The 17370-nt window shown below is 41.2% G+C and overlaps 1 protein-coding gene across 1 annotated transcript in view; it reads right to left on the minus strand.

The window, feature by feature from the left end:
* Positions 1-17370, minus strand: part of thsd7aa (thrombospondin, type I, domain containing 7Aa) — a 131391-nt gene that overhangs the window by 69501 nt on the left and 44520 nt on the right. Inside the window, exon 2 of the mRNA XM_068575737.1 lies at positions 2589-3771. Coding sequence (XP_068431838.1) covers positions 2589-3771 — 1183 coding nt within the window. The remainder of the gene's footprint in view (positions 1-2588; positions 3772-17370) is intronic.

Here is a 17370-nt window from a genome sequence, read left to right on the forward strand (position 1 = left end):
GAGTCCGGATATAGTGATCATGGTGTATGTACAGATACAACATGTAACAGCTTGCCCTTGGAGGGGACAGCGTTTCATGCAGTATGTGATACCAGAAGCACTGCTTTTTAAACATCCTTAAAACATATGACCTGGGATAAACTTCCTCTTTTACTTGGGTGACCTAGATTATATTTTCAAATTGAATGTGGCCACTAGTCAGTAGCAACAAGTCCTCCAAATTATATATCAAAATTGTTTCAAAACAACCTGATAGACTTTCAAAATCCTGCATTGATGCAGTTCTCTTAATCGCATGCTCTTAACATGACAGCTGGATAAATGTCTTTTATGGAGCACCAGAATCTGTTTTGTTATTCCAACAATGGAAATGTTGGAGCCCAAACGATTAAAAACTGTTTTCTAATGCAGATACATGAGAGGAGACGTATGATGCTCATTTCAGGCTCATACTTGTATTTCGGCTTTCTACCTGTGTACTGGTCCTCTTGAGAAAGACTATTTTGGTATTTGTGGGGACATTTTCAGTCAAATATATAGTCATCCACTTCCATTCAACTTATCATATTATGGCAGTACGTCTCAGTTATGCTGTTGGTTCTTGCAACAAACAACTGTATAAGCAGAGTGTGCTCATGTCAAATCTGACTTGTTCTACTTCTACTCATTAAATTCATAATTTGTCATATTTATTGAATGTGCTGTAACTCTGTTACGTTGTTCATTCTGTACACTCCGTGGCAAACTCCACTAGAGCAAGGCCAATGTAGGTATATGTGGTTATCTTGTCGACAAAGTGCATCTTTATATATCAGTGCATATCAATCCTGGTGTGTATCATGCAAATATAATATGCTACTTGAAAGCTGGAACATGACGAGTGGCATTTGCTTGAAGTTTCAATGTTTTATGGATTCTGACCTTCTCCCAGGCGTTAAAAGCAAATATAACACAAGAGCCTTGATTTTCTCAGGATGTAATGGATGCTGCTCGGTGGCCTCTATTAGAGCCGTGCAAGCACAGCGAGACAGAATGAGGCCATCCTTCTCCTCACAAAGAATGTGGCTCTCCGACGTCGCATGGACATTGACCTAGCTTGAGAAAAACATGTATTGAGTTCGTACATCCTAGAGCTCTGACACATTATTGAGGTGGGAGAAGCGCTATGTACTGAGGAAGCTGAATAGATGAAATGATGTTCAACATGGACTAATTTAAATGGACAGCAATTCCTGTTACGACCGCCATGCATTGTGGGATTATAAATTATTCATGGGTACCGTTAACAATTCCTCTAATTAAACTCAAGCTTTCATGTACCATTTTGAATAATCTCCATTAGCCCTGAGTAAATATTAAATTCAAGGCAAAAAAACAAAAGATAAAACTGAAGGCTTCATGGTTTAACTGAGCGTTATGAGCCCTGACACGTAAAGGAGCCCTTGAGCACCACAGACAGCGTAGAGAGCTGCAACGGGCTCACAAGGCTCTGATGGTGCTCAACAAACAAGCCACACCCTTCCATGTGGAAATATGTCAACAAGTAAATGTACAGGAAAGTATAATGTTGCTATAACACTTAAATGTGCAAAATGTAAATGATCTCTCTTTTTCAGTCAGTCAGTTAAGAAATAATGGTAACACTTTATAAGTGTGAGTTAACACTTAATTTATAATGTACAAAGCATTGTTACACACTGGACAGAGGATGTCGTACAGATTGTAAAGCCCTCTGAAGCTAATTTTAGATTTTGGGCTATACAAAATAAACTCAATTGAATCAAACCCTGACACCACCTTGGCACCCAGGTATGTTTAAGGACAGACTGTAGTTGTGGCTAATGAAAAATGATGAACTATGAATTAGGTGAGGCGAATAAAACATCAAAACTGGGATCTACAAAAAAAAAAAGTCCACCACTTCGACTATCACTTATTTACTTTTTGACAAACTCCATGAAGGACTAAGTACTTCTGGTCCAATAAGAACAGAACGACTGTGTGTAGGTTTAACGGGGTTATAATAGATATGTACACTGAAAGGTAAACGGGTTGTAAATAGTGAGATAGCAGGTAAATATGCAGTAGAATATGTACCAATACTGCACGGCATAGTATCTGTCCGTCAGTATTCTGTGAACAATTCAAGTCACACAGCATGTTGTTGGGCCGGACTCAAAGGCTGTTTGTTGATCATCTGATGATGATCAACAAATGTCCTGATTACATTTGCAAATGTTGGCATGAGGATGACACAAAATCCCTAACATACCAAATCATAACTCTGACCTGGCATCTAATCTCAAACCTATCCTGATCACGAACCATCCACTGACTGCTTTCAGTACAGCAGCCCTGAAGTACCTTTACCTAAACCTAATCCTAATCTGAGAATAAAGGGATATAGCATTGTCACAGATGGAACTATTATGCTAGTTTTATTACTAAAACTACATTATAATTTAGACTACAGCCTCCAGAGAAAGTAACAGCAAGATTAAATGAACAGTCACACAAGACATTGGATAGAAATGCATAATTGTCGATGCGGGACGAAACACAAGGAAACATATTTCAGTCATTCTTACCTGAGAGCTTCAACATTTCCGCTCTTATGCACACAGGTCACTTCTCTAGTCTGGTAGCCGACCTGCAGGTCCCAAAACTTTCCACCTGGCCGGTTCTGACGGTTTTTGTTCCTCTTCTTCTTGATGAGTTCCTTGGTCTCAGGGTCCTTCACCTTACCCCTCTCCCTTAACCTCTCCCGGACTTTCTCTCTCATTTTCTCTTTCTTCTCTTTGTTTTTACCCTTTTTCTGTCGTTTGGGCCTGTCCGCCTGTCGGGATGGCCTATCTGGTTTCCTGTTTGCCCTGCCCAATTTTCTGTTGGGTCTGGATGGTTTGTGTCCATCTCTGGAGAGTTTATCACCTTCTTTGGACCTTTTGTCTCCCTCTTTGTGTTTGTCACCCTCTCTGCTTTGTCCGTCGCCCTCACTGGACAGTTTGATACCCTCTCTGGACTGTTTCTCACCCCCTTTGGACATTTTTTTGCTTTCTCTGGACTGTTTATCACCCTCTTTGGAAAGTTTATCAGTTTCCTTGGATGGTTCGTCATTATCTCTGGGTGGTGTGTCAGCTTGTCTAGCTTGCCTTGGCATCGGGACAGAGCAGGGCCCCCATGGTCCCACCCTGAGGCTGTAAAGGCTCTCCTTTCCTTCACAGAGCCCTGGCTGGCATGTCTGAAATTCAGTCAAGTTTGGGCAGAATGCCCCACCAAACAGTGGTGGAGCCAGAACAAAGCGGATCCGATTCTGTAAGCCCATCCCACAGGTTTTAGAGCAGTGAGTCCACAGGCTGAACTCGGATACCACGCAGTCCCGGGGACAGGGGATGAGACAGGCCTGCTCTAGGCGTGGTTTGGGCTCAAAGTATTCGCAGATTGCGTCTTCTGCTGGCTCGCCATCTGCTTTCTGGACACAGCCCACCTCACGGGTCTGGATGCCCTCCTCTCCCCGGGTACACACCGCGGGGCGCTGCACCCCAGCACTGCGCATCGACACCGAGACACACTGATTCCAGGCACCGAGCTGCCAGTCGTACAGATCCTTGTGCCAGTCACACACTCGGAAGCAGCTCTGCTGGTTGTCAGGCCGTTCTGTCTGGTCGCAGTTGGTGTGCAGGGTGGTCCAGCCTTCAGAGTGGGCACACCATACCGCCCTGCTCTGGCTACCGCCGGGGCCACACTCACTGCCCATGCAACGACCCCACGGACCTATAAAGAGGAAGACAAAAGAGAAGTCAAAGAAAGGTCACAGTGTATTACAACCTTGCTTGTAAAAGAGCAGTCAAATCCTCACATTAGCCAAACATATTCATGAGAAAACACAAAAGTAAACCAACACTTTCAGGTTTGCATCCAAATAGTGTGGTTCAGATAGGCAGGATAAACCTTTGGACGGTTCCAACTATCTGATCATCTGACTGCTGGTGTTCCTTGTCCTGCCAGACTTTGTAGACAGAAATGTCCCCATTATCTGAGATTTACTCGCAGTCATTTATGTAACAGACTTGAACAGCAAGTTGTAATCAATCACTCCGTTCTATTTGCAGCAGGCAAAAAAGCCCAGTCAAAAGCAAGATTTAGTATTCCACAGAAACAAAGATATTATTTTTAGTTCTTAAGTGCTAATAAAGACAACACTCCTGCCTTTCCACTTCACCTAAGTGCTTCATAGTGCAATACTGTGATTGCACTTCCACTGGATTTATGAGAATGCAATTATCGTTCTAAGTAAACATTGACTTTCAACACAAAAGCCCTGTTAGCCGCGCAGCAGATGCAGAGCCAGAGTAGTTGAAGACTCAATCAATACAGCATAAAAATTAACTGATATGATGAATGGCCTTTGCTATCATTAGCCATGTCTAGTGTTACATTGCTGGGAACCTTTGTAGGTCCAGAGTCAGCAAAGCATCAATCAGACACTAATGAGTTTTCCCCATGATCACAAATAAATATTTTGCGCCTATAAAATTACAGAGTTTGCTATACTAAGACCACAAAATAATACTTCTCTGATTGAAAAAATGTTATTTGATTCAGCAAGATCAATTCATAATTATCAGACACTCACAAACACTCTAAACATAAATGCACCATTCACTTTCCACAGAAGGAAGCCTACATAACTAGCTATCATGAACACAAAAAAAACACAACAGGAAATGCAATCAAAAAAGATGCCATGATAGAGATCTTTAACTAGCAAAAAACTTTGACCTGCTGGTGGCAATAGATAATGATGCGGGTGTGGGGAGGCGACCAAAGTCATGATTTTTTGGGAACATTTAATATCTGCACCAAATTCTATGTCAATCTCTCCAATAATTGTCAAGGTATTTCAATCAAAACCAAGAAAGGTCAACCCAGCACGCGCACGAAAAAAAGTCAAGGCATCGGCAAAGTCAGCGGACCTCATCCATCCTGATCTTGTATGTCTGTGCAAACCTTCATGTCAATCCATTGAATGAATGCATTGAAAGTGATGGATCGACCAAACCTGCAGACCGCTGCTAAAGAGACTGGAAAGAGGACTTCAAAACTGTGACCGCAATGTGTGTTCAATAGTGTGAATTGCCAGACTGTCTGCATAAAACTCCCAGGGAGAGTAGTCATGAAAAAAATCATTTGTGTCTGTCGATAATTCATTGTGCTCAGAGTATAAAGTTAGAGGCTACATTAAACAGTGCTTTATGGTTTCACTCAATAAAGCTGCGATACAGCAATGAAAATGTCAACGGAAGAACCAGCAGGCTGAATTAGCTTACAGCTGCAGGCACCGGGTTAGAATCAATACAAATCAATAGTGTGAGCAAAAACTGCCCCAGACACAAGAGACAGCTGCAGTGACAGATCTGGCATCTCTGACCAGCTGCCATTACCTGCATCGGCTGGAAATGAAGAACTACACCACAGAAAGAAAAGGGTTTCTGAGGCACACCACTCATTTGATGCAACATTTAATATTCTGTCAGTAATAAGATGGAGAGGTCAAAGATGAAAAACAACGGTATTCCTTTGTAATCAACAGTATAAGAAAAGGAAAACAGGAAAAGGCTACCTGCTGCAAGGCTAAGTAGACAGCATGGCTGTAGCATTCATACAGCGCTATCACTCTAAAGAGGCCCACCATGTTTAGAGCCATAAGGTATTACCTCCCCGGCAGGCAGTACTGTCTAAGCTCCACGCAGGTGTTCGATGTAATTTATGAACATGCCACTGAATGACACGGTCATCTCCAGACCAATGGTGAGCGTAAAAAAACTAAATGAGAATGGTTGTAGTCACGCTGGCCTACATCGCCTATCACCCACAGAGAGGAGCCAGGAGGCATGAAGGGCACTGCGCCAACAAGGCCAAAACTCCAGGAGGGATGTCACACATCTAATCACACCCCACTTCACCCTCATACTACAAACATCCACCAGTAATGCCATTATTCCACTGACCACATCTACCATTTTAAAATCATGCGATCATGGCAAATAAAGGAGAACTTAAAGATAATGACTTTAATAACTGCTCAATAGCAAGAGTGATTAGTTGTAATTGGCAATTAGATATCACTGTTTTTTCAGCTCAGTTTTGTCAAAAGCACCTTTAAATAGCTTTAAAGCTATTTAAAGCTATAAGCTTCAATAGCTGCCAAAGGTCACATATATTCTGTATTTAACACTTGCCGAATACTGAATGAGACATGAGCTTTAAATAAGCTGCTGTGTTTCCTGAGTGCTTCATCGCCACCAACAGCGAGCCTCACTGTGACTGTTTGCTGGCTGAGTTCATACGTCGTGTGGTTGAACGTCTGTATTTAGGTTCAGCAGGGAACCTTGCAGTGGCATTACACATGATGCTAAGTCGCTAAGCTATATGGTAGTTAAGTCAAAGCAAGCTACAAGCTGCCAGACGTTTTGTTTTGCAAAGCCACAAATTAAAACTAATATTTAATTTGGATTCCATAGTTTCAGCCAATTTATAAACCTTATGCATTTCTCATCACTTGCTAAAAACATTTCACATATAATGAAAAAGCTTATTTAGGCTTATTACATAATGTGACTTTAAGGCCAGGAGTGAGGGTGATCGTCTTTGAATAATAAGTGTTATTTCACAGAAGACTTGCTCATTCTTCACTACAATAGATCTGTTGTCGTTACGGTCAAAGCTAATGCATAACTAATAAAAACAGTGATAACTAACTCATTGTCATAATTGCCAAAAACTGTTTTTGTCCACATTTATATTTGTGCGGGTGATATAAGACACATGGCATCAAACTATGAATGTCAAAAAGTGTTTTCAGGAAAAAGGAAAAGGAAGGATCAACAGTAACACATGTAAGTGAATACAATCAAATGTCTTAAATATGTACATCAATAGCAAGAGGCAAAAGGTGATGAACGGGCGGATTGGACCAGTGAGAAAAAGGAAAATCGACAAAAGAGGTCAGCTCCTGCTGGTTCCCTCAGTCCCCCACAGTCCTATGAGCTCATCCCCGGGGCTCTATTGAGAGCTCCTCTGCTCTTCACATCAGCACCATTAAAGTACTCGTGGCTTGAGCTGAAAACACTGGCATTGTACGGATTGGCCTCTGTCACACTCGCAGTAGCCCAGTTTCATGGGTTCAGCCGATTTAAAAATCATATTAAAGCATTTGCTAAATCTCATCCCACTCACTTGCTGTTGCTACATCTCTCAAGCTTTCCATTCGAGAAGCCACCTGAAGCAGCAAAATGTGGACTACCTTAAACAATAGGACCTTGAATGTAGACAGGAGTCGGCTGGTCATTTTCCCTCATTACATGCATGGTGTCTTCAAAATAATCTTCCTTGTTCACTGGAAATGTACAGTTTCCATTCGTTACATGTATCTTTTTTCAAAATAAACTACAGTTTACTTATTTTTTCAGTTTATTATGCAACAAAGCTACTATTTTTTAGGGCAACAAAAGCAGCCTTACCATTAGAATTAGATCGTTGTTTGGATTAAAATAATTAATATAATAATTACAATAATGAATACAATTGGTATGTTAAAAAAACAACATTAAAATAAATCGCTGCCGTTTCAAAAGGGACACAAACGGTTTCTTCTTCCCCGCTCTGCACAGAATGTGTAGCTCTTTATGCTTCACCAGTTTTTGTGATGGTGGCTGACGGGTCGAGAGAGAGAAGGAGTTGGCTGAGTTGGAAAAGTCTTCGGGTTGCACTGTACACGCAAAATGTCACAAAATCGACACTGATCGGCTGACTTTCACATACAAATGAAATGTTCTTCTTGCTGGGTTTGTTCGATTTGAGTTACTTGCGCAGCGGATGGAAACAAATCAATAGAGTGTAAAAAGGATGATTTCTGAAAGAAGTAAATGTCGTCTTTACAGCTGCAACACTTGTATAACCAGTATTCAGAGATAAATCCACTTAATAGCTGTTAGCCCACAGGGAAGCAGAAACAACAGGTGTATCTCCTCTGCAGCTTGCCAGCACAAGAAAATTGAGATCTGCGTGAAATGATTTGGCTCCCCAATAATGAGATTGCTCCTTTCGGACACACCCTAACCTGTTACCCACGGACCTCCCACTTGGTCTCCCTCCCGCTTTTCCCATGGTGCCAAACCGAAGATTGGCATTGGCATTTACAGGAGATAATGGAAACCAGTGTGAGATGTGCATCCCACCTGTGGCTTTTCGATGGAAAGGCGAGATAAATGAGAGCGGCAGCAGGCAGTCAATCTGTATTCATATGTTGAACTCATGTCTATGATAAAGGGACCGTGAAAAGGTTACCATTAACCACTGGATGTCCTAATACGGAGCCAATATTCTCCTAACACATTGAAATGAAGAAATGTTATTCAGCTGTAAATCCATTATAACAGGCCATCTTCAAAGATAAACAGCCAGCAAAGGATTGAATTCTTTCTCTTATATTTTAAGTTGTCTGGTACCACAGGCTGTCTGACTGTTCTGAAAACTGGTTTATTTACATACAGTGCTCCTATAGTGAAGTCCTTTTTGCATGTGTTTTGCCCTCTGACTTTACTCTGGCTTCTTTGTGTGTTTCAGGTCTGCCGCGCACCCTTTCACTGCCTCGAACACCCAAAGCTAAACTTCATCAGTTTGTCAGTGCCTCCCAACCGTCAACTCCCAAAACCAGTGCTCCTGCCCTTCCTGGCCTCTGAGCTGTGTGCTGCTGCTTCTGCTGCTGCTGCTGCTGCTGCTGCTGCTGCTGCTACTGCTGTTACTGCTGCTGCTGCTACTAATGCTGCTGCTGCTGCTACTGCTGCTGCTAATGCTGCTGCCGTTGCTGCTAATGCTGCTATTGCTGCTGCTGCTGCTGCTGCTGCTAATGCTGCTGCCATTGCTGCTAATGCTGCTGCCATTGCTGCTAATGCTGCTATTGCCGCTGCTGCTCAGACTTATAGAAAGTGAACTCCATTGACTGCTGTAGTGTCTTTTAAGGAAAACCTTTTTTTTCATGAAGTATCGATGAGAGCATGTTCAGACTAATTTATTCCTGGTTCTGATGCAAATTTATGACAAACAATAAATACTTTAACACACACTATATTTGTTTATACAAATATCTCACAGATAAAATCAAATAACATGGTGTGCCAAAGCATTTTGGCCATAGATGATACCCATGTTCAGCCAAACATATTTGGTAATGTGAGGTCTGGAACAGCCATGAAACAAATAAGCTACAGGGAGACAAACATGGCGCATCTGTTTCAGCTGAGAGGCTGGTGTAGCCTATGAATCTGAGGACTACATGACAATGAGGACTACATCTCATCTCCCCTCTCCTTTCTTATCTCCTTCTGGATAAGTTATTGTCTTTCAATGCACATTACTAACTCTACTCCTTTCCGGGAGCCTCTGTGTTTCCTTGCCTCAAGTTTCCATGGACCGTGGCTGTCTGGAGTTGGACCTGCCCCCCCACCATTGATGATGGCTGTCTGGAGCTGGTCCTGCATGCTACGATGGACTGTGGCTGGATCGTGGTCCATGTCTACCGCTCATCATATGAATGTTTTTGTCATATTCATGTAATGTGCTGCAACTCTGTTACGTTGCTCATTCTGGTCACATGACATCTATTGCTTCTGTCCATCCTGGGAGAGGATCCTCCTCTGTTGCTCTCTCTCAGGTTTCTTCCCCTTTGCCTGTGAAAGGGTTTTACTATCTTTATTTGGGGAGTTTTTCCTGATCCGATGTGAGGTTCTGGGACATGGATGTCATGTATACAGATTGTAAAGCCCTCCGAGGCAAATCTCGTATTTGTGATTTTGGGCTATACAAAATAAACTGAATTGAATTGAATAGAGTTAATGTGGCCAGAATAGCGAATGCTAACTGAGGCAGAGTACAATTATGAGAACTTAAAGAAAGATGTGACATAAAAATTCTTAGGTGAATTAAACACCATAGGGAAATGAACTACCCCATATCAATATTATATCTGGCCCTTTAGTGGGTCAGAAGGTACTGCCAAACAATTAGTAAAATAAGAATTTGATATTTAGGTAATTTACAAAACAACAACTTACATCAAAGTTTCAAAATCGCTGCGTTTCACCACTGTGAGCTAGCTGACGTTCCCTGAGGTGCAGTCACACAAACTGTAGCCGTTTTCTAAAGAAAAAAGTGATGTGGGAGACAACCCTGTGTAAGCCCTAGCAAAGGCTCCAAAGCGACAACCAGAACACTTACAAAACCCAACTCGTGTCCTATGGTCCACAGATTCTGATTTCATATACAGATTGCTGGAAAAGTAGTAGCTTCAGCGTTGCTACAAGTTGTGTCTGCCAACACTATATTTGTCACGATTTGCACAGGTATCCTTTATGGGTTGCTATTTGGCCTATTATGTCACCAGCTATGTCACCATACTATTATGGGCTATTGTTCCACCTCCAGACTCCATACTCTGCAGCGGATTCGTCATACACACTTTAACCAACCGAATGAACATAATAGCCCTAAATCGTCTCTGCCAGCCTCTGGTGCTTCTCTGTGTGCATTACACAGCTCTTCCTGGCAGCTTTCACAACATTGGAATTGCCAAGCCTCATGGGCCCAAGGGAAAGCAATGTGATACTGATATCTCTGCAGATCTACAAGCTAACTGGTTTATCATCTCTCTCTGGCCTCTCTGTCTCATCTTATTCTTGACCATTCTTCTCTCGTTCTCTCAGCTGCGCCTTTTCATGCATTCTCTTTTTGTTTCCCTATGTTTATTTTTCCTCTTTAGTTCCATCATGCACAATGCCACACAATAACTGCTGATCAGATTATGTTGGTTAATTGAAGTTAACTCAAGTTTTAATTAAAGTTTCCGTGCAGAGTATAATGAGAAACATTTGCTTTCAAAATGGGCTTTCCATTCAACGGCACTCTCGAACAAATTATAAAAGCAATGCACAAAGTTGTACATCTTTCACCGGGCGCGTAGATAGGAAGAGAAGATATTGAAATCTTTTTAAACACCTTTTTTCCATTGTGTCACAGAGGATGAGAAACCTAATAATGAATACCCAAATGCAGGAGTGAAAAAAAAATAACCCTGTTTCAGATGTATCCACATTTCCACAGTGTTTCATAGCATCATATTTCACTGCAGCTCACTATCTGTCTGCTCCAATCTTCCCCACCTTTGCTGTCTGTTTCAGGGTGAACTGCTTTCAGCTTTAGCTGTATGAGTGTACTCCGGCTGAGTGCCTCTGGTCTTTGATCTACAGACGCCATAATCAAAAGAGCGTATGCATGAATGACAGGACAGTGGTCTGTTTGGTTCCAGGGTCACCAAAGACCACCTGCCAGCTTGATGGAAGGTATCGATAAAACACAGAATCCCAGTATCAGCCTTACAAACACAACAGCAACACAATATGACTGGATTTAGTCAATTTTCAAGAGCCAGACCTCACATGGTGGGGGCTTTATGAAGCATTACGAAAGCAGTGCACACTAATCCAAAGACAATATGTGGTGTTTAGACAGTGTTTAGTTTGTAACCTAAGAGCATCGTGAGAGTAATGACATAGCTACAATTTACTGCCTGTATCGGATAAAAGTATGGAGAAGCACCAGCAGCTCGAACAAACCAGCGCTCATGCATCTTCCATAAGGCTTGTCAGAATAGCGAAGCCATCCCTTACAGGAAGAGACATTACACGGCTCATTTGGGGCGTCTCGCTGCTACATGAAAAAGCGCTTCACTACAGCGGTACAGAGCAGGCTGCTGCTTGTTAAAGGATGTTTTGGGCTCTTGATATTGTAACATAGACCTGAAGCAAAGCATGAACAGATGGTACTGACTGGTATTGTGTTTTTCTGCCTAGGTCAGAATTTCAATAAGAACCAGGAGCTGTCTCTTTTCATATTTTTGGAATTCACGTACATACATCCATATGGACTCAATCAATGTTGGACTGCAGCTGCTGATAGCAGGCACGATGTCTATTCATGCATAAAACAAATCCAAGCAGGGACTTTCTCCAACAATATTATTTTTGTCCTTTTACACCCCCAACAGAAAGTCAATTAAAAACAACAATGAAAACAATTAGCCTTAAGTTATATGCTTACTAAAGTACATCCATGGTTTTAGAGAATCAACACTTTGACTTAACTATCAGTTTAAAGTCATGACATATATTCAAGCACATCATTTCCACATAGTTTGATTGACTATATATATGTATATGTATATGTATATATATATATATATATATATATATATATATATATATATATATATATATATATGTATGTATATATATATATATGTATATATATATATATATATATATATATATATATATATATATATATATATATATATATATATATATATATATAGTCAATCAAATTGTGTGAAATGATGTACTTGAATATGTCATAGATAATAAATCTGCTTGAAACAAACAATATATTTTGGAATTTACAATGTTACATCACAATATCACCCATATGAAGACAATTTGGAGCTGTGTAAAAATGTAGTATTTATGCCATCAAGAAAGAAACTGTCCTGGCACAGACACTGGAGTAATCAGCTGAACCTCCTGCTGCAGTCTTCTTCACGGTTAGAACAATACTCAAGAGACAGTAGAAGTAGCTTTGGTCCCCACAATGATGAAGAAAAGATTTCTGGGAGGTTTCTAACAAACACCACGAACCAGCAGAAACCTTCAGGAGAGCAACACAGGCGGATCAGGATGGACAGAAGTAATAGATGTCATGTGACCAGAAAGATCAACGGAACAGAGCTACAGCACATTACATGAATATGACATAAATTATTCATATAATGAGTAGAAGCCATGATGAAAAAAAGAACATTTAGGGTTTTGGATTATTGCAGAAAATAAGCTCTGTCAATGTATACGATGTTATGTTCAGCAAGATAATCTTTACAAATTAACACCACCTTTATGACTTCTACATGCCAGCATTGATTTTTTTATTTATTTAAAACATGAATGAACATGTTGTATAATGTGTTAGTGTGAACCATGTTCAATGGTTTTCTACCAAACCAAAGCGTAGTTTTTAGTTGTTTTTTATCTATTTAAAGATTATAATGATACATAAGCTGTTTAAGACCTTTATCTATGGCGTCTATAGTGATGACACAGACCACAGAACAACAACCACTACCTACTAGGGCTGCAACAATTACATTTTGATTATATGAATCATACATCGCTTCACTGAATTACAAGAAATGACAAGGCAGCGTTACACTGTAGAAAAAAACAGGTGACGAGCGAATTTAAAGACAAATGTAAAGACAGAAATACCTTCAGTCTGTTTTCTCTCAGTTGTGTAGCTGTGCGCTACATTCTTATACATAAAGACATGAATATCTATCAGTGGATGGAGTGTTGGTTCGATTGGAAATGGAATTATGTTTTTTTTCATATATCCCAAAAGTATCTATGTTGTGCTACCTCATTATGCCATCAACAACAACAAAAGATCTGACTTCAGAGGAGGCAGGCGTGCACACACACTACACACACAAAAGTGTCGCCGATGCTACTACACTACTCAACAGAAAACAAATGCTAGTTATCTGACTAAATATGAGTGACTATAGAGCGATAAGAGCACATTTATCTCAAGTGTTTTCAAAAGGATTAATTACACACTGCCACCCACTCACAGTCACACAAGAAAACACACACAGACACACACACGCACACGAGCGTACCCCTGTTATGATTACTAATTGATATTCATGCAGCAAGCAATTGAATACACTCCTACATAATGTTAATGTTAAAGACAGTTTCATTTGACAGTCAGTGGCAGAGGGACGGGCTGTCTCCGGCTGTGCATCTTGTCCTGTTGATTGCTGAGCAATCCCGCCAAGCTCATCTATATCAAGTGTAGGCGTCCTCCGTTTGGTGCTGGTAGTGAAAGAACTGAGTAAAACAAATTGATAGTACCCCAAGTGGATTAAAAAAAACAGCAAAGTAGCAGTGCTCATCTACGATACAGTGGTGGTCTGAGTGGGCGTGTTTGGTCGGAACACTGGGATGATGCTTGAAATGTTCAAATATAGTCAAATTGCTTATGTTACAAAGGTAGAACAGGTTTGTGACTTGAGGGTCACGGGGCAAATGGAGACAATGTGTCTCTGCTGTGAGACGGCCTGCGTCTTTCCTATATCATGGAAATGCTGCAGACTGCTTTGAGTGGCTGTTACATGTTTGTCCTTCTTGCAAGAAATAAACAGACTTTGACTCAGAGACCTTATTCCTCCTTCACCAATTGCCAGAGAAAATCTCCCATCACAAGCGCTAACCAGCTGCTGCAGGGCTTCTCACTGGCCTGTAGGCTGCTTCCCACTGTTTACCAGCAGCTTCCTGTGTGTTTGTGACGTCGAACGTGACAGAAACAAACAGAACAGAATACTTGTCTACTGGCAGTGGGAAAGGAGTCGGTAGATTTCGCCGTGTTCTTCTGTGTACTTCAAGAATTCAAGTTCATGCATGTGTCTATAAAGGGTGGAGTAGTTTTAATGATTGCTCAGAGAGAAGAGCGGAGACACTTTGTTTACATGGCCGGTTCTTCGGCTTCAGAAGCGTGCTGTTCATCACAAGATGAAATGTCAAGTTGTTCAGATTGGACAGCAGACGGCAGCGAACATAGCTACTCAGAGACAAGTCTGTGATAACGTTGCATTGCTGGCTTCAACCATCACTCTAACCCTACTCCGCAGGCCTTCTCGCCATTAACACACCAACTGACCAAGTCTGAGCTCCACTGAACACAATCATTCTTGTGTGTTTCACCTAATGATGGCAACTGACAACAACCCGCACAGCCCCGAGATGTAAAGATCCCTCCTTCGGTCTTTTCTCTGGCGAGCGTAAACACAAGCACTGTGACCGAAGCGTTCTGCCGTGGATAAAGAGAAAAAAAGGATAATCCTCCTCTGAAATTAAATTTAAAAAAGCATTTGGTGTGTCTGTGTGGATGGATGATCTTTCAGCAAAAAAAATAAAGAACCATCATGCTTTGAGTGGTCGCCGACCTTATCAAGACACCTGAGGCTGAGGTTGATCTGAAAAGGCTTTTCAGTGAGAAATAGCAGACCCAAGGGAGGAAGAGAAGGAGGAGAAGACATGTAGCGATTGGGTGGAGAGGGAGAGGACGAATGGCATTAGAGAGGAGATAGCAGGGTGACTTTTCTTGTGAAATCTGCCCTTTAGATGAAAAGGCATTAGTCAGCCTGGACCAGGAAGTGGAGAGGCTAACATGATTGGATTTGGCTGGGAAACATGGGAAATACAGTGCCCGAGGATGAGGGAGTAGGAATGGGGGTGGCCAAAGAAATAGCATTGACAAGAAAAGAGTTTGGGCCAGCGGTGTTTGTGAGAAAGCTTGGTGGCTGAGGCGATAGTCACCAGCTGTGCAGTCAGGACTGGCACTAATCCACTCGTCCTGATGTGAGTAGAAGACTCTGCTTGCCAACATGGGAAATTCCAACAGTGGCTTTAGTACATGCCCTGCTCTACCTCCTCTTTCCCACCTGTCATTCGAACATCAGAAAAATTGGATGCAAAAAGCCCTTCCCACAATGCAGTGCCACACTGCAGCTCATCAGGTGGCAGCCTCGAGTTCTGAAGGGTGAAACCAACGCAGAAGTGTCTTAAACTTGCAATTGAACACAGGGAGCGACTCCTCTGGTTGTATAGAAGTTTATATAAATGACTACTTCTCTCTTGATGTATTCCCCCAGTAAACATTGTAAACATGAGTTGATGTCTCAATCTGTAGTTTCAAGTCTCCTTCTTCAACAGCGTGATGTTCATTTAGTAAATGATGCTCATTTAGAGTCAAACAGACCACAAAGCAGGGAATGCTTTAGGGCGGGGCTACTTTGAGGTAGGTTGCTACTGCTACCAGAGTCCAGACTTCTTATCAACAGTCTGCGAGCTCAACCTATAAACCATCAACCCAAACACCAGATAAGAATGTTGTAATTGGATTAATTGGATTTGAAAGCCCCAGTTGACGTTCAACACCAAGTCATCTTTACAACCTGCATAAGGCAACACAGTGACATCTCGCGCAGTTAAAGTTAAAGAGACCCAAGGGCTTGCGGCTCATGTTATGATTGAGAGTCTATATAAAAGGACTTCCTGACGTCCTGTGGCACTGAACATTGTCCTTGCAACACTGAGCTGCACCCTTTGACCTAACGAACACATTTTCTGTCAACAGATCTTTAGAAAGAAACAACAGTAAACGATGAATATAGTTTTCATTTTACTACAATTTGAAGAACTGTCTGAATTATACTTTTGTGTTATTCATTCTTTCATGTGTTCAGTATAATGGAACAGAATTTGCATATTCGATGGGCCGAAATGCTTCCACTGTACAGCTTTGACTGGAGTGATGTAATAAAACACTACTTCTGTGAAGACATCTAATGACGTGATAAAGAGAAATGTTACCTGAACAAAGTCTGACGAGGAAACTGACTTTTGTTGTGAAAGGTGCCTTTGTCACGGTTACAAGGAGAAATAAACTCACTGTTGTTTTACACCATATGGATGTTTTGAATGTTCTGATGGCACACAGCATGAGTGGTTATATATACACACACACACACTTTGGAAAAATATACTAACAATAAATTAGTGCTGTCAAACGATTCAAATATTTAATCGCAAATAATCACATTTATGTCATAGTTAACTTGTGATTAATCGCAATTAATCCGATTTTTTTTTCATTTTATTGCTCTTTACATGAAAAAGTGGATTGGCTTGCTTTATGCAAATGTTTTATTTTATTGAAAAACAACTTCTGAACACGGCCGTTCAAAATGATAAAGTGCACATTACAACAAGGTAAACAAGGGTGAGAGAGAGAGAGAGAGAGAGAGAGAGAGAGAGAGAGAGAGAGAGAGAGAGAGAGAGAGAGAGAGAAAGAGAGAGAGAGAGAGAAACTGTTAAAGAGAATTTTAAATACTTATTGTTTTATTATCATTATCGTTGTTATTTTGTTATCTATATAAGTTGTATATTTCTAAGTTTTTCTGATGTGTTTTGATGCTTTGGTAAAATTGTTGTATCAATATTCATGCCAATAAAGCTGAGAGAGAGAGAGAGAGAGAGAGAGAGAGAAAGAGAGAGAGAGAGAGAGAGAGAGAGAGAGAGAGAGAGAGAGAGAGAGAGAGCTAACAGGCTACACGCAGTAGCATCGTTAGCTTTGGCTGCAGTGAGTGTGTTCTTCGTTGTGTGTCCATGTGTTTCTGTCTGAAGTCATCCGTTCGTGTCT

This window comes from Clinocottus analis, unplaced genomic scaffold, assembly GCF_023055335.1.
Source record: "Clinocottus analis isolate CAN_PGR_092001 unplaced genomic scaffold, fCliAna1.0.p SCAF_14, whole genome shotgun sequence".
NCBI classification, from domain to species: domain Eukaryota; kingdom Metazoa; phylum Chordata; class Actinopteri; order Perciformes; family Cottidae; genus Clinocottus; species Clinocottus analis.